General features: G+C 31.9%; 3 protein-coding genes across 3 annotated transcripts; all 3 read left to right on the forward strand.

Annotated features, from left to right (window-relative positions):
* The first annotated feature begins 2,320 nt into the window (after nucleotides 1-2,320).
* LOC111700921 (ras-related protein Rab-10-like) lies at nucleotides 2,321-9,384 on the forward strand. The gene is made up of 7 exons (XM_023472001.1): nucleotides 2,321-2,442; nucleotides 2,708-2,809; nucleotides 3,289-3,404; nucleotides 5,729-5,868; nucleotides 6,309-6,409; nucleotides 7,013-7,103; nucleotides 7,651-9,384. The coding sequence occupies exons 2-7, from the start codon at nucleotides 2,727-2,729 to the stop codon at nucleotides 7,723-7,725; spliced, it is 606 nt and encodes a 201-aa protein (XP_023327769.1). The 5' UTR covers nucleotides 2,321-2,442; nucleotides 2,708-2,726; the 3' UTR covers nucleotides 7,726-9,384.
* On the forward strand, nucleotides 9,376-24,147 carry LOC111700919 (exosome component 10-like). The gene is made up of 25 exons (XM_023471999.1): nucleotides 9,376-9,495; nucleotides 10,139-10,206; nucleotides 10,855-10,929; nucleotides 12,214-12,283; nucleotides 12,605-12,704; nucleotides 13,009-13,084; nucleotides 13,894-13,951; nucleotides 14,151-14,280; nucleotides 14,758-14,892; nucleotides 15,064-15,112; nucleotides 15,787-15,867; nucleotides 16,552-16,661; nucleotides 17,055-17,135; nucleotides 17,315-17,390; nucleotides 17,841-17,949; nucleotides 18,463-18,530; nucleotides 18,907-19,020; nucleotides 19,599-19,676; nucleotides 20,437-20,772; nucleotides 21,063-21,134; nucleotides 21,359-21,436; nucleotides 21,926-21,971; nucleotides 22,190-22,271; nucleotides 23,087-23,183; nucleotides 23,831-24,147. Exons 1-25 carry the CDS (start codon nucleotides 9,384-9,386, stop codon nucleotides 24,077-24,079), a joined length of 2,550 nt encoding a protein of 849 aa, XP_023327767.1. The 5' UTR covers nucleotides 9,376-9,383; the 3' UTR covers nucleotides 24,080-24,147.
* On the forward strand, nucleotides 24,125-25,751 carry LOC111700922 (oligosaccharyltransferase complex subunit ostc-like). The gene is made up of 3 exons (XM_023472002.1): nucleotides 24,125-24,216; nucleotides 24,512-24,585; nucleotides 25,630-25,751. Exons 1-3 carry the CDS (start codon nucleotides 24,155-24,157, stop codon nucleotides 25,734-25,736), a joined length of 243 nt encoding a protein of 80 aa, XP_023327770.1. The 5' UTR covers nucleotides 24,125-24,154; the 3' UTR covers nucleotides 25,737-25,751.
* The last annotated feature ends 311 nt before the right edge of the window (nucleotides 25,752-26,062 follow it).

Genomic DNA, 26,062 nt, shown 5'->3' on the forward strand with positions numbered 1-26,062 from the left:
TTTTTCTGATTCTGATTTAATTCAATCCACGTGAATATTGAATCAAACTTATATATTTTTTAAAAAGTAACCGGAAATGTATAGATAAAAGAGAGTGTAGAAATATATGTGTGTTATCTAGCAACGTATACTTTGGACATGATCTTAAAATGCACATTGCACAATATTTAGGTAAGAATTTCACAAGAAATAAATATTAGCTGAACCAAGTAATTTTGGCTAAACTTTAATAATTAAGTAATATACACAGAAACTTTACATAGAGAAATTAGTTGGCATGAAATTTACAAAAATATACAATTTTTAAGTACAGAAAAAACCGAAAAAATATGTAAAAATACGTAAAATAAAAACCTAAAAGCGTAAAAAAATTATTTGGTATAAAATTTACCAAAATATACATATTTTTAGGTTTGCCTCAAACTTTCAACTCTAAAAAATATACAATTTTGAAGTAAAGAAAAAACCGAAAAAATATGTAAAAATACGTAAAATAAATACCTAAAAGCTTAAAAAAAATTTTTGGTATGAAATTTACCAAAATATACATATTTTTAGGTTTGCATTAAACTTTTAAACCATCTTAAAAAAATACCATTTTTTAAGTAAAGAAAAAACCGAAACAATCCGTAAAAATACGTAAAATAAAACCTAACTTTAAGAAATTACTTGGTATGAAATTTAAAAATATATGCATATATTTTTAGGTTTCCATCAAACTTTTAAACTCTAAAGAAAAGAAAATTTTTTAGTAAAGAAAAAACCCCAAAAATATGTAAAAATACAAGAAAAAAATCTAAAAACTTTGAAAAATTATTTGTTATGAAAAAATATACGTATTTTTAATTTGAATCAAATTCATAAACTCTAAAAAAAAAAAAAAAAAATTTTTCAAGTAAAGAAAAAAACCAAAAAATGTAAAACTACGTAAAAATAAAAACTCGAAAAATTATAAAAATATATGTATTTTTAGGCTTGCTTCAAACTTTTAAACTCTAAAAAAATACAATTTTTAAGTAAAGAAAAAAAGAAAAATCGTTAATATGTAAAATAAAAACCTAAAAACTTTTAAACTTTCGTAAAAAGTATATGCAAATATTCGTAAAAATGGAGAGAGGCTTCCTTGTAAATAAACTGTATTTAATGATAGCAGTGGGACAAATAACAAGTAATCTCATCTATACACATGTAGGGAGATTTATCCATTATAAAATGCCAACCCAGAAAACATGCCTTGAATGCATGTTTAAAAGCCAGGAAAATCAAAGTCACCGTTGGACCAGGAATTCTATTAAAATTCAAGTCAATAGGTATGAGACACAGCTTGACATGAGGTAAAAGGAAAGAGGATCAGCCTGGGCTAAAACCGAAATGAAAGTTTTTTATGACCAAGAGTCGGAAGACAGAGGATTATAACTCGTCGTACCAGGTGAGTGAAAGATGCAGTGTCTGCCATGAGATTGAGAGCTCTGGTTTTCCATGATTCATTAGTTTCATTTTATTTGTTCATTTTTTACTTGTAAATACAGCTTTTCCCATACTCTGTGGATTTACTCACATTAGTTTTTAGGCTATAGATTTCCTTTATTTCATACCACTTTTTCATGGTAACAAAGCGTTTCTAGAAAACCTAAGCACTTAAAAAAACCACTTGGTATGATGAATATGGAAAAATACGTATGTATACGCAAGTTCTTTACCAAAAAGTTGAGCATGCAAATTTCTACGTAAATATACATACCATGTATACCTATATAGAGGCTTTCGTATTTTTAGGTTTTCGGGTTAGTTAAAGGGCTGTCCTAGCCTCAGCGCTCGGCCCTCTAGCCTATGCTAGCCGCAGCGCTTCGCCCAGAAATTACCGTAATCTAACCTCAAATGATATCACATCTGTGTTATTATTTGTGCAAAATACTTGTTGGGAAGTAATTTTTAAAGAATCTAATAATTAGCTCAATTGAACAAATATTTGTTCAAGAGGCCTATAGTCCTTTTGGACGTAAGTACAAATGAACATTAGTCCAAAAGAACGTTAATCCAATCTATCATTAGTCCAATTGATATGACACCAAATTTTTTTACCTTTTCAAATCAAATGTCGTTTTCACACCAAAGTCGTCGTCAATCAAAGATTCTGGTAAACTAGAAAGTTGTGCGGCATTTCTTCATAAATTGTGTTGCATATACTTTTCGCAGGGAAATCTTTCGGCTTCAGTGCCTTTAAAATTTTAATTAATAATTATTTCAAAAAACCAAGAGGTGTTTACAAACTGAATGACGCCAATTGCTTCCTATAATTAATCTAATTTCTCAATTTAAGAAAACTCGTTATTTCAGATTAACAGAATGGCCTAATTGACTATTTTGAGTTAGCTTTGTAAATCAGTGATATTTGTTAAAAGTGATTTCTGTCTAGGTAGATTAATCTTCTGGTTTAGAAAGGTAACGTGATATTTTCTAATTTATATTTTCTAATCTGCTATTGTAGTTTTTTATCTAGCAAATTCAGGAACAATTATGAAACACTTCTTTGCTTTGATTAAATCTTTCATGTGTAAATAGATTAAGTAATTTTCTTGAAAACGATTCCCCCATCCATCTTCTTTCAAATTTGTTCATTACAAATAATATTTTGTTAACTATACTATAAAATCGACCCTTTGGATTTATTGACTGAAAATGATTTGAAATATTTCTAATTGTCTAGTTCTGTTGGTCCGTTAAAGATGGCGAAGAAAACTTATGATCTTCTCTTTAAACTGCTTTTAATCGGAGATTCTGGTGTGGGGAAGACATGTATACTATTCAGGTAGGTGGTTCAAATATAATTTTAGAAATCCATTATTTTAAAAATTAACCCCCCCCATTCAATCCAAGTAACCTCGTATTCTTGGAACCTTTTCTTTTTTCTCCAATTCTGAATAAAACGCAAATGAGTTATTGTTATAAATTTATTGGTTATTACCTATCTTACCATTTTTGGACTCCCCCACCCCCCTTACAGTTTTTGTACATGCATCTCATATGTAACACGGTCCCCTAGTCTGTACTAGTTTCGGCGCACGACCCCCTAGCCTGTCCTAGCGGCAGCGCACGGCCTAGAAATTGTCTTAACCTGCCCTAACCCTAAAATAGTATATATGAAGTAAAAAGAATTTTGCTAAAAATGAATTGGTCAGGAAAAAAATTGATACTAGACGGGGGGGGGGGGGGGGTTTAAAAATCGTATATTAGCACAGACCCAATTTATTGGTTTTGAATTCGTCTACATTCCCTTTAATATTTTAGGTTTTCTGAGGATGCTTTCAACACGACGTTTATATCAACAATCGGTATTGATTTCAAGATTAAAACAATCGAACTCCGGGGGAAGAAGATAAAGTTGCAAATATGGGACACGGCAGGTAAACATGGAATCACCTTCCCCTCTAACTCTCAAAGGGGTTGAATGCTGTAAATTTCTATCGGTTCGTACCAGCTTCGGTAACGTTTCCTCTTTATATCTAGATTGCCGGAAATATTACACATACATTGTTCAGGACAGAATAACTTTTTATAACACTGTTATTTGGGTTCGTATTGATATAAAGTTTTTGGACAGAAATTTTCTCTTTATCGGGAAGGTTTAGGCCTTTTTAGATTTGATTTTGTCCCGAGCTTTAGCGAGGAACAAAATATAATCTAAAAAGGTGAGATTTACAGAAAATTGAAGTCCAAGAACTTTCTAGCACGTCGCGTCGTGTCAAAATATAGTGTTATAGGTAATTTTATGAAACTTTTGTCTACTGATAAGAATAGTTTATCCTTCTATAACTGCAGCAAGTTAATGGGGACCTCAGCCTTATAGAATAACCGCAGGATCAGATATATACGGATTGGATAGCGTATGGATCGGATAGCGTATGGATCGGATAGCGTATGGATTCAATAGCTATTTCTTGATAAAATAAGCAGAAGTAAAAATATAGAGTTGATTTCAATATTATTTTCATTTCAATCCAAAAAAATGTTTTGGAAATATCCTAAATTTTTGGAGAAAATACGGAAACAGATCAAAACTTTATATCACACGGTTCCTAATGTACTTTAACTTTATAGCGCGATGTTTACTTTATAGCACGGTGCTATAATATTCAGCTAATTTAACTTTATAGTGCGATGATTACTTTATAGCACGTTCATTATGAAATTCACGTTGAAGTGAAGAAGAATTATAATTCATAAAAGACTAGTACTACTTTCTGTTTAGAACAGGAAAGACTAAAAATATTCTCTATTTAGAACAGGAAAGACTTAAAATATTCTCTATTTAGAAAATATTCTCTATTTAGAACAGGAAAGACTATAATATTCTCTGTTTAGACAGAAAAGACTATAAATATTTGTTGTTAAGAACAGGAAAGACTATAAATATTCTTATTTAGAATTGGAAAGTCTAAAATAGTCTTTGTTTAGAAGGTCCAAACATAGTCTTTGTTTAGAACTGGAAAGACTATAAATATTCTCTGTTTAGGACAGGAAAGACTAAAAATATTCTCTATTCAGAACAGGAAAGGCTATAATATTCTCTGTTTAAAACAGGAAAGACTAGAAATATTCTCTGTTTAGAACAGAAAAGACTACAAATATTTGCTGTTTAGACCAGGAAAGACTATAAATATTCTCTATTTAAAACCGGAAAGTCTAAAAATAGTCTTTGTTTAGAACATGAAAGACTATAAATATTCTCTGTTTAGAACAGGAAAGACTATAAATATTCTCTGTTTAGGACAGTAAAGACTATAAATATTCTCTGTTTAGAACAGAAAAGACTTTAAATATTCTTTGTTTAGGACAGGACAGACTATAAATATTCTCTGTTTAGAACAGGACAGACTATAAATATTCTTTGTTTAGGGCAGGAAAGACTATAAATATTCTCTGTTTAGAACAGGAAAGACTATAAATATTCTCTGTTTAGAACAGGAAAGACTATAAATATTCTCTGTTTAGAACAGGAAAGACTAAAAATATTCTCTGTTTAGGACAGGAAAGATTATAAGTATTTTCTGTTTCGAACCGGAAAGACTATAAGTATTCTCTGTTTAGTACAGGAAAGACTATAAATATTCTCTGTTTAGGACAGGAAAGACTATAAGTATTCTTTGTTTCGGACAGGACAGACTATACATATTCTCTGTTTAGTATAGGAAATACTATAAATATTCTCTGTTTAGGACAGGGAAGACTATAAGTATTCTTTGTTTAGGACAGGAAAGACTATAAGTATTCTCTTTATAGTATAGGATAGACTATAAATATTCTCTGTTTAGAACAGGAAAGACTATAAGTATTCTTTGTTTAGGACAGGAAAGACTATAAGTATTCTCTGTTTAGTACAGGATAGACTATAAATATTCTCTGTTTAGGACAGGAAAGACTATACGTATTCTTTGTTTAGGACAGGAAAGACTATAAGTATTCTCTGTTTAGTACAGGATAGACTATAAATATTCTCTGTTTAGAACAGGAAAGACTATAAATATTCTTTGTTTAGGGCAGGAAAGACTAGAAATATTCTCTGTTTAGTACAGGAAAGACTATAAATATTCTCTGTTTAGGACAGGAGAGACTATAAGTATTCTTTGTTTAGGACAGGAAAGACTATAAGTATTCTCTGTTTAGTACAGGAAAGACTATAAGTATTCTCTGTTTAGTACAGGAAAGATTATAAATATTCTCTGTTTAGGGCAGGAAAGGTTTCATACGATTACGACCTCCTACTACCGAGGAGCTATGGGTATAATGCTAGTATACGATATTACCAACGCCAAGTCATTCGATAATATCGCCAAGTGGCTGAGGAACATTGATGAACATGCAAATGAGGTAATTTGTTCTTTATATAATAAATTTTAGACATTTAATGAAAAGAAATTGGAGATAGTAAGGAATTGAGCCCGTTAATGATTTAGTTGGACCGGAACGTTTTGTAAAATTTACCAAAAACCCGGTTTTTCTGAATTAAAATTTGACGAAAAGTAATGGACATTTGGGTCTCAGAAACATCTTTAGTTGTGATTGTAAAAAATATGGAATAATATTCTTTTTCTAGCTTGAAAATTCTCACAATTCTCTTCTTTTTTTTCTGCTGCAAGAACTCCGCAAGTCATTTTTATAGACAATCCATATTTGTAAATAAACAATATTTGAAAAAGAAATCATCGATATCGCATTCACCCTTGATCAGAAGAAGCTTTTAAGAGTACCGTTGTGAATTGGACATGCCGTGGAGGTTCAATTGAAATTACGTCTTTTTATCTTTTCAGGACGTTGAGAGGATGATCCTCGGGAACAAGTGCGATATGGAGGACAAGCGTGTTATAAGTAAGGAGAGAGGAGATGCTATAGCAAGAGAACACAGTGTCAGGTAGCACTAGTTCTTTCCATTATTTTCAGGAGTAAAATTTTTCTTAAAAACATTCTTTTCCTGGAATCCCCCTCTTTTCAAAATTTGTGCAAAAAATCAAAAAGGACATCAAAATTTTTTTAATCGGTTTGAATATTTTTACCCTAAAAGTTTAGTAGGTTTCCATTAACAAATTTACTAACCTCAGCTAAAGGGAAAAAACCCCTAAAATTTATTCCCTGCTCCATACAAACTTTTTCTAATTCTGAAAAAAAAATCGAAAAGTGGGGATGATTTTTCATTAAAATATACATCCCTTAGGAAATATGAAGTGTTTTTTTTTTTTTGCTTAGTTTGGGAATAGCAATAATCTTAGGGTAAAAGGTGTCATTAGCGGAGGGGGGTGGGGGGGGGGGCTTTACCACCCTGTCCCCATAACCTTTAAAGTGCATTTATCCATTCTTATTCTTATTTTTATCAAATATTAAACAATTAAAAAAACAATATTAAACATTAAAAAAAATGTTTATTTAATATTATACATTAAAAAAACAGAATATTTTGATTGAATATTTAACATTAAAAATGAAAAGAAAAATTAATATTTGTATTTGAATTGTCTAGGTTTCTAGAGACGAGTGCTAAGACGAATGTAAATGTAGAGACTGCGTTTATTCAGCTTGCAGAATCTATATTAGAGAAAACTAACGTCCAGGACAGTTTTTATTATTCTAATATTTAGAGCATCATAAAAACATAAAAAACTAGAAAAATCTAAAAGTATATTTTCAAACATATTCTCTGTGGCCAAACAGGACGCACAAATAAAGGTGTACCAATGATGAGGACGCACGGGACGTATTTTCAAGGATGAAATATTGGCCCATGTTGGGACGCATTAAAGAGAATGCACATTTGAGAACTTATTTTTTATTCATTACTTTGTAATACAAAATGTACTCAAAGCCGAAAAAAGAGAGAGTTAAAAAATAAATTTCAGGATAAAGCAAAAAAAAAAAAAATATAGCCCCATAAATCACATGTTTAATAGAGCATAAAATAGAGCATTATGGATAGATTAACTTGAGCTTTACATAAAATATAGAGCACACAATTCTCAGTATAGAGTATTTAGGGTATAAATTCAGTTGGGAGGAAGTAAAGTAAAGCGTAGACATAAAAAGCAAAGAAAAAACTAATTTATGTCTTAATAACATTTTTTTTATATTTAAAAAAATATTTTTGATTAAAAACTTAAACAGGAGGTTAAACAGCAGCAGCTTTTCCCACAGCAGCAGCAGCAGTCATCAGGCAGATGTCCGGGCTGCTCCCAATAAGAATAGAAGCTGCTCTTCGGGATGCTGAGTCTTCAAGTAGCCGCCATTGAGAGAAGCTATGATTGTTCACAAAGAAGCTACTTTTAGATGCTCTAATGGATTTAAATGAAAATCTTATCCCAGTTTAAGCTGCTTAATGTTAAATCAGCTTCTTTCAATAACTGGGTTTCTTATTGTATATTTATAAAAAGCTGTTGGAAATTATTTATTTGATTTCGATTTTGATTAGGTGTTCAAATTATAAACTAATATTAAATATAGGGGTCTCAAGAAATTCTATTTTCCTTCTTTAAATTATTTTTTGTTCAGTTTCTTTATCCCTGTTTGTGTTTATACTCATTTCCTTTCTATTCATAAATATTTCGACTTATCCGTTGCATTTTAACAATATTCTCTTCCTTTCGCTTTACAAAATTACAATATATTCCAGATTTCAAATATCTTTATTTTATTTTAAATTTATTTTATTTCATAATATCATATTCCCAAGTTTTCTCTGATATCATGTTACCCACCTAAATCAATATTTTCCGCGATTTTATCAATTTAAAAGTATAATTTTATGGATTTCGTTACAAGAACATTATCTGCTTATTTAAAAACAATCCAAAGTCCTAAAGCTAGTTTAAAGTCCTTCATCTTGGTGATTTTTGAAATGTCTAAACTATATTTATTTGATTTTTATTATTCATGTTGCTTCATGCACGCTTGGGTCATAGTTAGGTGGATTGACAAAGGTTTAAGTAGTTAGTAAAAAGGTGATTAAAAAGATGGTATATATATATATATACTTTGTTAGAAGAATGTATCTTAATTTTCCACCAATTTGTTTCTTTCTACGATAATTAGTTAACACGCACAAAGATTTAATGAATTCCAAGTGCAAGTTGTTCCAAGGCCCTTGAGAAAATATTTAATGAATTTAATCTTTTTTTTTTACTGGAATATGGATGTAAACCAGAGCTTAACATATTCAATATTGAAACTTGTTCTAAAATTGGTTTCTTTATCCTTCAAAGAAACAATTTCTGCATTAAAAGCGGAAAAGACGTTTAATGTTCTAAAATTGGTTTCTTTATCGGCCAGAGAAATAATTTCCTGCACAAAAGTTTTAAAAGCGGAAAAGACGTTTAATTAATAGAAAAGAAGGTTCCTTGGAACGGGGGACGGGGGGGGGATAATTTACCCAAAAGTTTCGATGACCTTTTGTGCTTACTTCATGTCTAAGATTTTTAAAATATAAATGAAGTCCGCAAACATATTTTTTGTGATTAAACTTTTAGCTGATTACCAGGTATTGAAGCAATATTTAAAAAGTAATTCCCCTCCCCCTTTTTTTCTTGCACAAATGTTAATCAAATCGGTATTTAAAAAAATATTTTTTTTCGTTTCATCTTTCACAAAAATCAGTTTCCGTTCTGATTTGTCCACAGATTAGTCACAAAGTGCTTATGTTCATATTCGTGTTATTTTTATACTTTGACAAATTTTTGAACTTGAAGGGGTTGTTCACACTTTTTAGATGTATTTTCTATTAAAACATATAAAAAATGCTATATCTATATATATATCCGTTACCTTTCCGTATATAATCCTCGTTGACGTGTTAAATTCTCAAAATTGTGAGCTGTCCCTTTAACATTGTCTGGTTGCTTCAGATGAGTATGCCGGTCGACGAGTTCCTGCCTGGGTTCGGCAGCGTGGACGAGTTTACCCAGGCCAACTTAAAGAAGATCCTCCACGCTACTAAACTATCAAATGATCTTCCAGGTAAAAAAATCTCTTTTTTTTCACGTGGAAATGAATATTTGTGGTAAGGTTTAAATATCTATTTTGATAGAGATAAAGATATGTAGAACAAATTACTGCTTTAAAAAATATTTGTTTCCAAAGGTTTTTTTTGCCTTCGGAAGTTTTTTTTGGGCATAGGATAGATATTAAATGTACATAACTTCGTCATTTATACTTTCACCTCGTTTAAGAACAATTTTATAGTGTTTTTTGGGGAGGGGGGACGAAAAACTTTAAATTAATTTTTGATTGAAAATTGATAGCTGATACAACCCAATACCTATGGCTAACGATTATGTTTATGACGGACTCCTTCTAAGAAGGGATTTCATTAAGTTTTTTTATAAACTTTATTTGTAACTGCATTTTTCATAGAACATTTTCTTTATTGAGATATCTTATTTTATGGACGTATATTATTTTTTTTCTTTTACTTTTTTAAAGCTATTTTTGCATATTTTCTTTCGTGACACATTAAACAGTACACATGAATTATCGGGGTTTGGGCACAGTCCCTCAACGGACTCAACGTCCGATGGCGGTCGGTATTCCACATTGGGGATCTACCGATATTATTTCTTATAACAAATTAACCATTAAATACAATGTACAATATTTTAAGGAGAGAAGCGTGAAGATTTTGATTACTATTCAACATTCCCAGAGTTCAGAAAGGTTTTATCAGTTCAGGTGAGAGGCCATTCTTATCCCCCGAGTGAATGAACAAATTCCGTCCTAATTACGTACTTTGGGGGTTGATAGTTTAGCCGCTATATACCTAACGCTAAATCTTATCTGATAGATAGATAATCCGTACGCATTCTTTCCAGTCGACCATTGTAGCGTTGATAGGGAACAGGGTCAGATGTTTTTAGTGAACTAGGTTGGTGAGGGATTAAGAATAATGGAAATGGGAATAAGAATAAGAATAAGATAAGAGGGTTCTGAGAATGGTACTTGTCCGACTTGAGATATCTAGTCCCCATGGTGTGCTGAAAATCATTTTTCCCCCTAGACTAGAAGTTCAGAAAAAAATATAAGGAATTATTCGCTGAATTGGTCAAAATTAATGATTTTTAGTGAAAAATAAATGCATGTTTTGGGAAAAAGTATCATAATATTGAATGAAAAAATTTGCAATTTAATGTCGAATTTTGAATTCCCCACCCCCCACCCTATAGACCATCAAAATAATTTTTCCCTTGGGGTGTGTTTGTGTTTATGTGTGTCATTCTTAAAAATATACACCCCTGTCCAGGGAAACACATCTAGCGGATCCAGTACTAAGCACATGTTTTGGGGTAAAAAATTATAAACCAAACAAATTAACTAATCTAGGGACGGAAGTTGCGCGACATGTTGAAAATGCAGTTAAACTTTCAGGGGATAAACTCAGGAGTTGGTTCTTCACAGGTAATACAGGGGTGCGGAGAGATGTAGGATGGAAGAGGGGTGGGGTTGGTTTAGGGAGGGGAGGAGTTGATTTTAGCGTGGGGGGGGGATGTCTAAAGGGGGTTCAATTTTAGTAAAAGAAGGAAAAGGAAGGAAAAACGAAGCCAGGAAGCAATGAAGACGGAATTATTTCAGTCGTGACGGAATGAGAAATTAACTAAGCACTGAATGAGAAATAGATGACGGGATGAGAGATAGACGACGGAATGAGAGATAGATGACGGAATGAGAAATTGATGATGAAATGAGAGATAGTCGACGGAATGATAGACAAATTGACGGAATGAGAGAAAGATGACGGAATGAGAGATTGATGACGGAATGATAGATAGATGACGAAAAGATAGATAGATGACGAAAAGATAGATGACGGAATGAGAGATAGATGACGGAATGAGAGATAAATGACGGAATAAGAAATTGATGATGGAATGAGAGATAGATGACGGAATGAGAGATAGTTGACGAAATGAAAGATAGATGACGGAATGAGAGTTAGATGCCGGAATAAGAGATAGAAGACGGAATAAAGATAGAGTACAAAATGAGAGATTGATAACGAAATATAGATAGAAGACAGTATGAGGGATTGATAACGAAATAAATATAGATGACGGAAAGAGAGATTGATAACGAAATTAAGATAGATGACGGAATGAGAAATAAAGTCAGAAGATGGAATGAGAAATTGATAACGAAATAAAGATTGATGACGGAATGAGAGATTGATAACTAAATAAAGATAGATGACGGAATGAGAGATTGATAACGAAATACAGATAGAAGACGGTATGATAGATTAATGACGGAATGAGAGTGAAAAAGAGAACGGAATGTCAGTAATACAAATGAGATAAGAGATAAAGTAGTTTAGACAACAGAGAACAGTGATACAGAGGACTGAATGAGTAGATAATGGGATGAGTTAATGATGGGATGAGTAGATGATGGGATAAGTAGATGATGGGATGAGTAGATGATGGGATGAGTAGGTGATGGGATGAGTAGATGATGGGATGAGAAGATGATGGGATGAATAGATGATGGGATGAATAGATGATGGGATGAATAGATGATGGGATGAATAGATGATGGGATGAGTAGATGATGGGATGAGTAGATGGTGGGATGAGTAGATAATGGGATGAGTAGATACTGGGATGAGTAGATAATGGGATGAGTAGATGATGGAATGAAGATATGATGGGATAAGTAAGGAAGATAGAAATCTATTCTAATTTAAAGGTTGAGGATTTGGTTGATCTGCTCACAGACACCAACGATACTATTCTTGAGAGAATAAACATGAACTTAGGTAAAACTAATAATAATGTTTATATTAAAAAGAAGAATTATTATAATAATAATAATTATAGTAATAATAATAACAATAATAATAAAAAATATGTTGTCCCTTCATCTGTACCTTTGTCTTTGGACCTGTACTTATACCTGTACCTGTACCTATATCTATATCTGTATTTATACCTGCACCTGTATTTATAAGTGTTCCTGTACTTGAACCTGTACTCAAACCTGTATCAGTACTTTATACCTGTACCTGTACCTATGTCTGTATTTAAGCCTAGTGTTCCTGTACTTGAACCTGTACTCAAACCTGTACCTGTACTTGTAGATGAAGCTGCTGGACTAAAGCGGGAAGTGAATCCTCTTTTGCTTGAAGTCAGTCAATCCAATGTTAATCGAGTATCAGGGTCCTGGAACAACTTTAACAGGTTTATATCAGTACTGAACTCTATTTGGGGAAAAATATGGTAAAAGGGGGAAAGGAAACGGAGAATAACTATTTTCTCCCCCCTGTTTGTTATCATTTTATTTTACAAAATCGTAACATAAAATCATTTACAAACTTTCATTGAGGTTGTTTAAAAATGACAGAATTCCAATTTGAATTTGAATATGAATTTTCTTTAAAATATAACGAACTTTGTTTCGTGCTCTTATAATATTTACTCCTCGAGAACTCATTCAGAGGTTTTTATAATAACTGTTTTGAATTAATATTTTTAATGTTTTCAGAAATCAGAAGAAATCTGAAAATAAGAAGGATAATGATGTAAAACTTCTCACCGCAAGGAATGTAATGAGACCTCAGGTTCGTCTTTATTTTAACAAATATTAAAGGAAAATAATTAGTTTACAATCTTTGGACAAAAATATGGATGTATTTATGTAAAATATGTACTGTAGGTTATTTTAAACAACCTGAGATGGAATTTAAAGAATTTAATCCGCGGTTTAAATCCGCCAAAAACCGGTTTAAATTAAGCGCCGGTTTAAATCTTGAAACATTTGATACAATTTTAAGTGGAACCAACCATATTTAAACCGCGGCTTAAATTTAAACCGCCGCTCAAATTCTTTAAATTCGGCCACTGGCTCCTTTTCCCTTGTTTGCGATCTGTGACTCCAGCCCTCGGCCTGGAAATTGTCCTGGCCAAATTCAGGGGTTCATCTAAGACTAATCTGGTTAAGCATCCCAAGAACCTGTGCTTTGATTTGATTTGAACATTTTACACTGTACAGTGTACATTGGACAGTACACTGTACATACATTATACCCAAAAAATACCACTTTAACAACACATTTTGCCACTTGTGGAATCAAGCCTAAAAGATAAATACAAATAATATCCTAGTTCATGAAATATGCCAAAAACTGTCCAGATGAACCCCTGGGCCTACTTAATTCAAAATATGAATCAGATTGAGCTGCTTAAGACATCATGAATCAATGAATATTGGATTTCCTCTGCTGGCTGCGTTTTTCTTAAAAATATTTTTTCCATTAATATTCCTATTTAGTATTTACCACCCTGTACTAGTACTAGTACTTCACATAGCAATACATTTTGTTTTTGTGATGAAGTTTTAATGCAGTTTTATGACAGATTTTATTATCAGGTTAAATTCAAATCTTTCATCGATAACACAGAGAAGCCCTTCACTCCTAGGCTTAAAGGTATTTTATATGAACGTCAGGGGCAAATATTTTGAAGAACTAAAAAATCAAAGAATTCAGGAATTAATAAATTGGATTTCAACGAGAAAATTTTCCTCCCCTTATTGAAACTTTTCCAGAAAGTTCATTAATTTCACCTTAAAAATCATTAATTTTATACCTCTTGAGTTTTAATCTAAGAGTTTTTATTTCTCTTCAGAAAAGCCGCACAGTAAGAAGCCTCTGTCTATATTGATTGAGTATGACGAGGTGGGGGGAGAGTTCTTCAGTCATCCCTACCTTTTCGAGATAGAGAGGTTCAGTCCATCCCATGACCAGCTCAAACCCAGGTACACAGATCAATCAATTCATCTCTTAATCAATTCATATATCAATCAATCCATTTATTTATCAATCAATAATTCATTTGTCAATCAATTAATTCATTAATCATTCAATCCATTCATTTATCAACCAATCATATTATTCATTATTTAATCAATTCATTGCTCAATCAATCCATTTCTCAATCAATCATTTCATTTATCAATCAATCAATCAATTTATCAATCAATCATTTATCAATCAACCAATTCGTTTATCAATCAATCAATTCATTTATCAATCAATTCATTTATCAATCAATCAATTCATTTATCAATCAATTAACTCAGTGCTCAAACTATCAATTCATTTATCGATGAATCAACTCATTTTTTAATCAATCAATTTAGCCATTAATCAATTCATTTCTAAATGATCAATTTATTTCTCCATCAATCAATTAATTTCTTCGTCAATCGATAACTATCTAAATTTGTGTTTAGACCTATACCGATCCCTCTGGGGGTAGAGCGGGTAGACATGGACTTTATCGAGACCAAGGAGCAGCTGGAGGAGTGCATCAAGGAACTATCCAAACATAGCATTATTGCCATTGACTTAGAAGCTCATTCCTACAGGTACACTGTACACTGCACACGTTACACACAAACATAGGATTATTGCCAACGATTTAGTGGCACCAAAAGACCATCGAAAGACCATTGAAAGACCATCGAAAGACCATCGAAAGACCATCGAAAGACTATCGAAAGACCAGCTAAAATGTTCAACCAATTTTTTTTTTTCAGATCGTACCTAGGGTTTACTTGTCTTATTCAGATTTCTACAGAACACAAGGAAATCATTTAATCATCTTTTCGTTAAGAAAATAATGCTTAACTAACATATTCAATTATAAGAAAAAAACGGTAAACAATTTTGCGTGAAAATCACTCTTAAACCTCCTAAAGCCTAAACATATAGATAAAAGGTGGTTTATAATTAAAAAAAGCAACTTGATTCGAAAAAAATTAACTTTACTTTCTTAGCAACTTTTTTTTAGTAAAGAGACCTTGATTTCAAGTAATCTTTTGTTGAAAAAAATAGTGACATGCATGATTCACAACGGCACCCGTTAAACCTTAATTTTATTTATTAGGGTATAATTATTTTTCTAACATGTTTTCAGAAATTTAGTAATTAGAATTTTTACTGAAACCAATCAGAATTATTTTTAAAGGATTGTAAACGTAATTTCAATCACCATTCGTAGAGTTGCATGCACGAATCACAAATCTTAAATCTGAACTGATCAAGGATAACGTAGATATTCTTATCTGAAAAGCTGGGATTTTTGAGGTTACTAGTGTGCACTTAGAAAAAATGTCACTTGAAATTACGTCTACACTCTACAGTCAAAGTTAAATGGGTTCTAAGCACAATGTACACTTTTTTATATTTCTTATTTACAATCCTAAAATATAATAAATTGTAGAACAATCGAGCATGTAAAGAGTTGAATGATCGTTTAGGATTATCTGATCGATCCTTTTAATATTTGGGGGGAGATGAACTTACTCAACGAGATTACTACCAACCCCAGCATAGTCAAGGTAAACATCGAAATTATGCAGGGGTATATGTTTTTAAAAATCACCTGTTGCTCTGGGGGGGTGGGGGGCAAAATACTTGGGGAAAAATTATTTTTAAAAAGAGGGGAAAGATTTATCAAGAATAAAATACCCTGTATTAATCATTGTAGAATGTAGAAAAGGAAAACTAATTTTTTTTAATAAATTTTTTTGCGTGCGATGTACGGTCCCCCCGAGTCAGAATATTACTTAAAACAAGTTCTGAACATGTATTTCAGAAATATTTCTGGTTTGCAGTATTTCATTATAATTAATATTCATTATACATAAGGAAACCAGAACAAGTGATCTTTTTTTTTAAAAACCAAATTTTTTAAGGTTGAGTTTAGTTCTAAATATTTCAATTATTACATAGGAAGCTGAAATTTTGCATCCAGCCTACGTGGATCAATAAGAAGATTTTTAATCTTAGATCATTGACCTTCATTTTGACCTGTGACAAAATATTTTTTTGATTGTAGAGTGTTGAGTGGAAATAATGAGAAAGAAAGGCTGAACAAATAATTATTGCCTCTCATATTTTTCGATCTACTCTCACTATGCTAAATGTTTTTTTGTCTTCTTTAGTCACAAATATAAAATATGTAAATAATAAAAGAAATTGTTATCCTTGTTTTCCAAGTATTTTAAATTTTGTATAATCAGGTATTCCATGGATGTGATAGCGATGTTGTCTGGTTACAGCGAGATTTCTCCGTTTATCTTGTTAATGTTTTCGATACTCATCAAGCAGGGAAACTTCTAGGACTACCAAGGTAGGATTGAGACATATCTTTAAATTCATTAGATATCAGAGAAGCTAGATTTTTATCTATTTCTGAGATATCAAGGTTTACACCATTAGGTTGCAATCAAAGATGGGAATTTGAAATTTTAGTTTGTGTCTAATTTTAAGTTCCTTTTTGTAAGCTTAGTGTTGGACTTAGAGAAAACTACTTCTTGAAATCAGTGTTGTTGTAAACTAAAGTGAACTTCCATTTAAGGAGGGCATATCCGAGTCACACCGGTACCCGGATCATTCAAAGCTTTCACAGGGACATTACACTTTATAAATGGAGGATCACTTAAAATTACGTCTACAGTCTCTTTAACATTAAGGTTTTACGCATAAACATTCAAGCACGAAGTATTAATTCCATATTCTTTAGATTAAGTTTGGCGTGGTTACTAGAACACTACTGTAAAGTGTACGCTGATAAACAATATCAGCTTGCAGATTGGAGAATAAGGTAGGCAGGCAGGAGTGTATAATTNCCACCCAGTAGAAACCGTTTTCGTTGAATTGGGGAAATAACTAATTTTTTGGATACAATGTATGGAAAAAGGGGAATAACTTGCTAATTGATGTCCAATTTCTCATTTGCCCTAAAAATGTTTGAAAATATTAAATAAAGCCCAATTTTTTAAGGCCTCTGCCTGAGGCGATGGTTTACTATGCTAGACAGGATACAAGATATCTTATCTTCTTATATGAGAAACTAAAGGTAAAAAATGGTTTACTATGCTAGGATACAAGATATCTTATCTTCTTATATGAGAAACTAAAGGTAAAAAATGGTTTACTATGCTAGGATTCAGAATACCCCATCTTCTCAAATATGAGAAACTAAAGGTAAATGTAGATTTTAATAAGGTTAAGTAAATTAAGTGGAAAACTCGTGTGTTTTTAATTTTTAATAGTTTTCCTAAATTACGTTTAACTAGCTTGGGAACCTAGCGTTTCCCAGGGTACTCACTACTCATTGTTACTCCCGCCGTTAACCCGTACTGAGAATCTCAAAACCATATAAAGAACATTTCCGTTGCTCTCACGAGTTCCCTTATAAAAATTTGAGGCAAATACGTTCAGGGGTTCCTGAGTTATGATCGGACAAACAAACTGACAAACATAGATTACAACTTTATATTTATAATTATATTTATGTTCTGTTAAGATTGAGCTGCTTGAGAAGGGAAATGAGCAACAAAATTTACTTCGTGCAGCTCTGCAGCAGAGTAATATTTTGTGTTCTACCAGATACTATAAACCTATCAGAACCTCAGGTACACTTTGGGGATTCATATGTCTGTGTTTTTTAAATATAATTTTTGTTCAATACCATTAATCATTATTATTGCAATTATTAAAAGACATCCAACCATGTAATGAATCAGGGGTCAATACTCCCGGCCATCGATTTATCCATAGACAAGTTATAAGTATTTATTATTTTGAAAATCTAAATTTTGCGAAGAATAAGACCAAAATCGGAAGTTCAGATTTTTCATCGGTTAGATGACCCCTACTTCATTGAACTTTGGGTTTCCCCTTTGTAATGAAAATAGCCAGTTAACCACTAGCTTCCGCAATTAGGAAAAGCAAAGGCTAGAGTACTATTATCTTCCATCATTAGGAGTAGTAAAGAGACAATAAAATTTTCTTAATTTTTGTCGAACTGAGCTATTTAAATTCTTGATTAGTAATGGTTGTTTAATTTTGATCCTGATTAAGTTTCAAAAATAACCGGATGGAAAAGGGAAAAAAATAAAAAAATAAATCAAATTTCGATATTGCAGCAAGTCATCTTGATCTTCTGAAGAAATCTAAATCTGTTCTGAACAACAAGCAACTCTTTGCTTTACAGGTTAGATATAAGTTTGTTTTGGCTATTTTTGTTTGATTGTAAAATGGTTGCTATGGTAAATTGGTTGGTGTCTTTGAATGAAATGACGCTTGAAATGATAAATCAATCGAATAATGAACTATTTTATAAAGAATGGCTTATACTTGTATCTGGAGATGTTTGGATTGATTAACTGATTGAAGAACTAATTGATTTACTGATTGGGTGTTTTTATTTTTTACTGATTGAATGTTTCATTGACTGATTGATTGAATGTTAAAATGATTAATTGATTGAATGTTTCAATGATTGTTTGATTGGCTGTATGATTGATTAGTTGAATGTTTCATTGATTGATTTATTGCTTGCTCAAATATTTTATTGATTGATTGCTCAGGAACTGTACAGCTGGAGGGATGGTGTAGCTAGGATTGAGGATGAGAGTACCCAATATATTCTACCAAACCATATGCTTCTCAAGATATGTACCGAACTACCGAGGGAGATGCAGGTAAAAATATTCCGCAGTTTTTTCTCTTGCTTCTTTGGGGTAAATAAATTAATTTGGAAGGATCAAAATGAAGGAAAAATACCGGCGAGTTAATGTCACCCCCCCCCCTTCCGTTGCCACCTCTTTGCCACCCGAATGAATTTCATGTAGAGTGTACTTTGTGCAAATGTAAGCTAAAAAATGAAAATAAATAATTGTAACATATATGTATGGGGAAAATAAATCATTTTTGGGTGATCAAAATGGAGTTAAAAAGCTTCTAGAGGAGGGGGGGGGGTATTTTCCAAGATATATATATCCCTCTTTATTTTTGATATAGTAAATTTATCTCAATTTTGAAATGTGGTCGGCAGGACATCCCTAACATTCTGTTTTGATTTGATTTGATTTTATATTTCCCTGTATAATGCACGTTAATTGTACACTGTATTAGCACATTAAATGTAGAAGCTAATGACTGATCAGTGACCACTATAAACTGTGTAGGGTATCCTAGCGTGCTGTAACCCTGTACCCTCTCTAATATATTATAAATATATAAGCTGATGAGTGATCAGTGACCACTATAAACTGTGTAGGGTATCCTAGCGTGCTGTAACCCTGTACCTCCTCTAGTCAAACAACATCTTCAGTCTTTACACATGGTTATACTCAAGGTAATCATTTTTACCGGGAATGAAAAAAGTATTTTTTATGATTTCGTTAATTTTTTTAAAGCAAGATTTCTAAAAGTAGTTTCAAGTGTCTTGAAAAGAAAGATTTTTTTCACAAGATATGATTTTAAACCAAGGTTGTCGCTATTTTTTGATGAAAATGCTTGAATCCACCTTGCACCAGTTCTGAAGTTTTCTTTGATACGTTTAAAAAAAAAGCATTGATAATTTTTTTAAATTATCAAACTCATTCAGATTTGTGCTTTTTGTGTGAATCAAATCACTAATTAAAGCCGGAAAAAATGTCAAAATAAATCAAGATGGGTATCAAAATTTCTTAAAACACAGAGTTCAAAAACGTTAAATTCGTAAAAATTCATTGAAAAATTGCAAATTAGAAGCAAAAAAACCCACATTTTTAGCCTTAAGTAAAATATCGAAAAATGGATAAATGGACGGTTCAAGATGCATCTTTTGATTCCCAAATCAACATGTCTTGAAAAATTAAAAAATCGACCTTCCCTCATGATCGCTATTTTTTAAATCGTTAATTACTGAATGAGTTTTGATTATTTTCTTTTATAAAAGTTGGTTCTAATTTGCTACTGTATTTGTTTCGCTGGTGCAAGGAGGATTTGACATTTTCAATTAAATAAGTTTCACCCTTATTAAAACTGAAGGAGACCAAAATTGATTTAATTTCTTATTACACTTATTTGGAGAGCAATAACTTGTTCATCTAAAAATATTTAATTTACCTTAGGCTAGAAATAAGACGCTGCAGACCGTGGACTCTGACATCCACGGTTCCTTCAATAACACGGAGAACGAGGTGGCGGGAAACGAGAACGAGTACAATGAAAATCCGCTAAAATGTCCGCTAGAGCTGTCCAACCTATCGGAACTCGGAACAGGATTAAAAACGCTTGTCTCCAAGCAGGGAGAGATAATGGAGTTTTCTCCGAAGATGAATAATAATTTAATCAAGAAGAAATCTTCACTCGGGGTCTTTGATGTCAAGGACGAAGAGAAGAAGAAAAAGAAGAAGAAGGAGAAAAAGAAGAAGAATGAGATTGAGAAGTTTATCAGTCCTTTCCAGGTGCTTCTTGTTTTTTTACTTTTTAATAGATGCAGGGCTGTTTATTTAAAGGAAACGATTTTCGAATATTCAGGGGAAAAAAAGTGGAGTTCCCCTTCCCCAGGTTCTAAATTTTTAAACAAAAAGTTCATTTACTTTCTCCTTTAAATCATATAATTTTCCCATTTCACGAAAAAGAGTCCATTAATGTCTTACATTCCTTACAAACTGGGGGAACAGTAACTTTATTTTTGAGAGAATTCTTGAAAATATAAATATGTCCCAATATATTGTAAATAAATTATTTTTAGAGATACCAAATGCTGCGACCCTATCTAGAGAGTTTGAAGAAATCAGATGAACCAGACTCAGCCAACCAACAGGTTTTAACAAAAATTTTATTAATATTTATAATAATTAATTTTAAACATTACAATAATTATTATATCTCTTTGTGAAATATAAATCCATGAATGTTGTTAAAGCATTATTATTGGAATATCATTTTTATGTTTGAATAAATTTACAAAATAAACTTTTATTTATTTACAAAAACATACTCGATGTTTATAAAAAGTACATAAAAATTAAATATTGATTGGTTTAGGTTAAATCTGCCGATGTACGACTGGAAAGTATAAAACTGCACTTCCAAAAGTTGACGGATATGACACCGAAACCTAAGGTAGAATATTAACTTAAAAAATCTAATTAAAGCTTTCTTTAAGTAATACTTAAAAGAGACTGTCCACGTAATATCAAGTGACCCTAGATTTATAAAAAGTTGCATCCCCAATTTACAACGGTACCCTTTAAATCGTAGTCTCAGCTGAAATTGATATTTCATACTCTTTTTAATGATTTACATATTTAATTGGNATTGAACTACGCAAATACAGATCGGACTGAAAATCTAGAAATTTGGTAAAGAATTAAAACTCTAACCCAAAAGAAGGATGTCTCAAGCAATTCCTGTACAATATGATTTGATTTGATTTAGACACTAGACAGTAGACAGTCCCTGTAAATTGTGGAATTAATGAATTTTGAACGTATGAAAAAATTTGTATTTCTGGGACCTTTTTACACATTTCGTTAAAATCCTGAAATTCTTCGTTAATTACCAATGTTTTTGTTTATTCAAATTGAATTGATAAAATTGAATTTATTTCAGAAAGTAGAGATTGAAGAAGAAGAAGAGGAAGAGGAAGAAGTTCAAAGTAAATATTTATATCATTAAGAACAGCAAATTTATTTTACTCGAAGAATAAAAAAAAACATGTTTTTCTCAAAAAACTTTTTTATTCTATTTTTCTTTTAGTTTCTGCAAAATGGCGACTTAGGTTTTTTTTTCTCACCTTACAGCATAGTGTATACCTCCTCGAAAGAAAATGTCAATTAATTATAATTAATAATAATCAACAATAAACAAATTTAGATCTTGAATCTGATGAAGAGGTTTTACCCTACCGGAAGTCCAATGGTCCACTTCCTAAAAAAATGCGTTTCGTGGATAAAAAGTAGGAAATATTTTCATTTTAACCTTTTTAATTGTAATTACTCTAAAAACAGACAAAAAACTTAATTCAGTGATGAAAACAAACACATTTTTGACAATGACAATTTGTTTTAAAATCGGATTTGGAAATTGACAATACCTAGTCAAAAAGATTAAATTTTTAGAGAAAGAGAATAAGTTAAAAATTAATTTTAAATTAAAAAATCTTTTTAAAACAAAATTTATAAAGAGCAGTTAATATTTTTCTCCGACTGTTGTATCTTCTTTTTATCTGATCATAGATCTGTTTTCTGTTCCTCTCTTTTAGATCTACGCATTCTAATCCCTTGTAGACAAGGGAAAAATGCATTTTGACACATATATTTCTGATTATTACCCTCCTGTTTATGTATGGTCTGATTTAGCATTCCAGCATTTAAGGATAGAGCTTTCTCAGCGCCTATGCTAAGCTAACAAAGAAAGCTCTAGAGACATATTTATTATATTCTTACAGGGTGATTACTGATTAATGTGAAAAAACGAAAGATGAAATTAAATATTATTAAGATAAACATCAAAATTATTACTTTACCTATATCCCAATCGGCTGGACCAAATTGGCAGAATTTTTTGTTGGAAACCATAGGTACCCCGGGGTTGACGTAGGCCAAATTTTTTTCTATTTTTGAAATTTCACGGACAACTCCAGGCACTTCAGCTAAAATCGTCATTTGCTGCCAAGTGCGGGTAAACGGCAGGAGTAGCTGTGACTGAACAATAATATAAACCTGGGCAACACCGGGTACTCTAGCTTTGTTAATAGTTTTATATTTGTAGAAGTGTGCCTGATTCTGCTGAGAAGGCGAGATTGCTTGAACAGGTTGAGAAGGAAGCAGAGAAAAGGAAACTAGAGATAGAAAATAAACTTGTCCAGGTATAGTTATAATATCTATGGAGTAAAGCTCTTCGCTCATCTACAGTGGCAGGCGATTACATCAAAACAATGAAGACGATTTTTTAAAAAGTTTTGATTTTAAGAAGCTTTTTTCGAACTACAAGTTAACAAGTAATCAAAGAGAAGATTTTTCAATTGACATATTCTCTTGACTTCTAATCTATATGTATGTGTATCCATGCTGTTTAACAGCTTAAAATAAATAAATATTGAAAACGAAAATCGTCTTTATTTTATTGATATAATCGCCTACCACTGTAAGTGTATATATAATGAAGTTCTTCGCTCATATATAAATATTTATTTGTATATATATGTTAGCTATAGCTGGCCAAATTGCTGGATCAAATGGGCTGACATTTTTTGAGGAAACTTTAGCTTGTATGGTATAAACCATGACTTAATACAAATATAAATATAGATAGATAGATGAGAATAACCTCAACCTCATCTTACTTAAATAGCAGGATTTTATTTATTTTTATTATTACCCCCCCCCCTTCTCACTCACATAGTGGAGGAAAGAATAGCTCTTAAATTGGAAACTAGTTTTTTTGTTGTAAAAGACTCGGCCGTTTTTTTTTTGCTCAAATTACTAATTTTATGATAATATAATGAATCTTTAGGAAGAAATAATGGAGAAGAAGAAGAAAAAGAAAAGGAAAAGTGACGAAGAAGTTCCTTTCGAGTCGAAAATCCCTAAGACCGGTGCTGGGTTCGACTACACTAATGTCGACTACGACAAGATGTTTGAGAAAAGTCGACAGGATCGATCTGATTTCAATCCAGTGCGACATGATAAGAAGAACAATCGAATGGACAAGACAAAACAGAAAACTAAGAACAACGGGAAAAGTTTTACGTTTAAAAAATAGTACATGTCTTGTCAACTTCCACATTATCAACGGTGCTGTGAGCGAATTTTTTAGAACAATTTTTTCAGGCTTAAAATGGACATTATACTTCAACCAATTTTTACTGTACTAAAAGTTCCAGAACTCAAACTGAAAAGGTAATTTGATAATATGGGCTATTCTCATATTTAGAATAATTTTCCAGTTACCCTTCAAAAATTACTTTCGCATCCCCTAATTTGGTAAGACTTCTTGCTGCTTTTTTTTAGAATAGATTGTTTTCCCCGTCCTCTTTCCAAAAAATGTTTTTCTCTTAATGTGAATTTTGTTAAACTCAGCAAAAATTAATGCTTTTTTGTTGTGTACAAATAATACCTAATTCTTTAAATAAACCACTGAAGCCCCCCTTCTATCCCCCCATATATCTAATAAATATTTTGTTTAATTTGTCAGACCTTCCTGGATTCACACCCCGGCACCATACACGGTGTTCGCGTTTGTTCTGCTTTCCTACTTTCTAGTTACAGGTCAGAAAGTACATATTTACATGTCAGAGACTACATATTTACATGTCAGATAGTACATATTTGCACTTCAGGTAGTACATACTTACACGTCAGGTAGTACATATTTACACGTCAGGTAGTACATATTTACACGTCAGGTAGTACATATTTACACGTTAGGTAGTACATATTTACACGTCAGGTAGTACATATTTACACGTCAGATAGTACATATTTACACGTCAGGTAGTACATATTTACAAGTCAGATAGTACATATTTACACGTCAGGTAGTACATATTTACACGTCAGGTAGTACATACTTACACGTCAGGTAGTACATATTTTCAAGTCAGATAGTACACAAGTTTACAGTTGCAGGTCAAATATTACTCATGATACAGGCCACAGAGTACATAGACTTAACTGAAAGAACATCACAATATGTTTGGATGTCTTAAAGTACTCATGTTTTAGGTCTGTTAGTACATGAGTTTTATGTACAATGTATATTGTATATAGAGCAAACAGTAAATGTGTCAAGGGTCGAATATAATACATGTCTAATTGTACTTGTTCACAGGTCAAACAGTACATATGTTTTAGATTCAGTAGTACATAAAAACTACTTAGTTGTAACAATCTTTTTTCATGAAAATTTAAACTTTGTCATCTTTTATCGATAAAATTTTATGGTTTTAAAACTATAATTATATAATTTACTTCAAGCAGTTAAAATTAGCTGATTGTATATATCCCACGTTGGATATTTACTATTTCGGTTTCCTATATTTGAATTCAATCGCTTTTTTGTCTACAATTAAACAATCTTTAAACTCACAAGTTACCGATTTTAAATTTTTTTCTTTCAAAACGCATAAACAACAAAAAGCATTCAAGAGAAAAGGCGAAAAATGTTTCATAGGTCAAATTGTGATCAAAAGTCACAGGATAAGGTCCGAACTGTCAAATCCACGTGATCTATTATCATGGTACACTGTACAGTACAGTCAATGTGTATAATGTACAGTACGTTAGCCTTCATCACGCTAATATATTTTCTAGGAGGAATTATCTACGATGTTATTGTTGAACCTCCCAGTGTTGGCAGTACAACTGATGAACATGGGCATACCAGGTATAGTAAAGAAAGGGTACTGTACCCAAATTAGCATCGCATTGGATTTTAATAAATGGAGTTTAAATTGATTTATGAGTTGATTTTGATTCATCCTCTACGATCTATTAAACTTTTTCAGGAGCGTATTCAGGAATTTGTCCAGGGAGGGGCTTATATTTTTTCTTTCCAAGGGGAGGGAGGCTCAATACCCGCTGGGATCTGAAAACCGAAGATTTCACTGGATTTTATCTAGTTTCATGTTTACTCTGGGTGGAGTTTAAACTGGTTTTATCTAGTTTCATGTTTATTCTGGGTGGAGTTTAAACTGGGTTTATCTAGTTTCATGTTTACTCTGGGTGGAATTTAAACTGGTTTTAT

This window comes from Eurytemora carolleeae, unplaced genomic scaffold (genome assembly GCF_000591075.1).
Source record: "Eurytemora carolleeae unplaced genomic scaffold, Eaff_2.0 scaffold286, whole genome shotgun sequence".
In the NCBI taxonomy this organism is placed as follows: Eukaryota; Metazoa; Arthropoda; class Copepoda; order Calanoida; family Temoridae; genus Eurytemora; species Eurytemora carolleeae.

Coding starts and splice junctions, on each gene's coding strand:
- LOC111700922 (XM_023472002.1), top strand. CDS start 24,155: ATGGACATTATACTTCAACCAATTTTTACTGTACTAAAAGTTCCAGAA. Junction 24,217..24,511: donor CCAGAACTCAAACTGAAAAG/GTAATTTGATAA, acceptor TTAATTTGTCAG/ACCTTCCTGGATTCACACCC. Junction 24,586..25,629: donor TTCCTACTTTCTAGTTACAG/GTCAGAAAGTAC, acceptor TATATTTTCTAG/GAGGAATTATCTACGATGTT.
- LOC111700921 (XM_023472001.1), top strand. CDS start 2,727: ATGGCGAAGAAAACTTATGATCTTCTCTTTAAACTGCTTTTAATCGGA. Junction 3,405..5,728: donor GCAAATATGGGACACGGCAG/GTAAACATGGAA, acceptor TTCTCTGTTTAG/GGCAGGAAAGGTTTCATACG. Junction 6,410..7,012: donor GCAAGAGAACACAGTGTCAG/GTAGCACTAGTT, acceptor TGAATTGTCTAG/GTTTCTAGAGACGAGTGCTA.
- LOC111700919 (XM_023471999.1), top strand. CDS start 9,384: ATGAGTATGCCGGTCGACGAGTTCCTGCCTGGGTTCGGCAGCGTGGAC. Junction 19,677..20,436: donor TACACATGGTTATACTCAAG/GTAATCATTTTT, acceptor AATTTACCTTAG/GCTAGAAATAAGACGCTGCA. Junction 20,773..21,062: donor AGTTTATCAGTCCTTTCCAG/GTGCTTCTTGTT, acceptor AATTATTTTTAG/AGATACCAAATGCTGCGACC.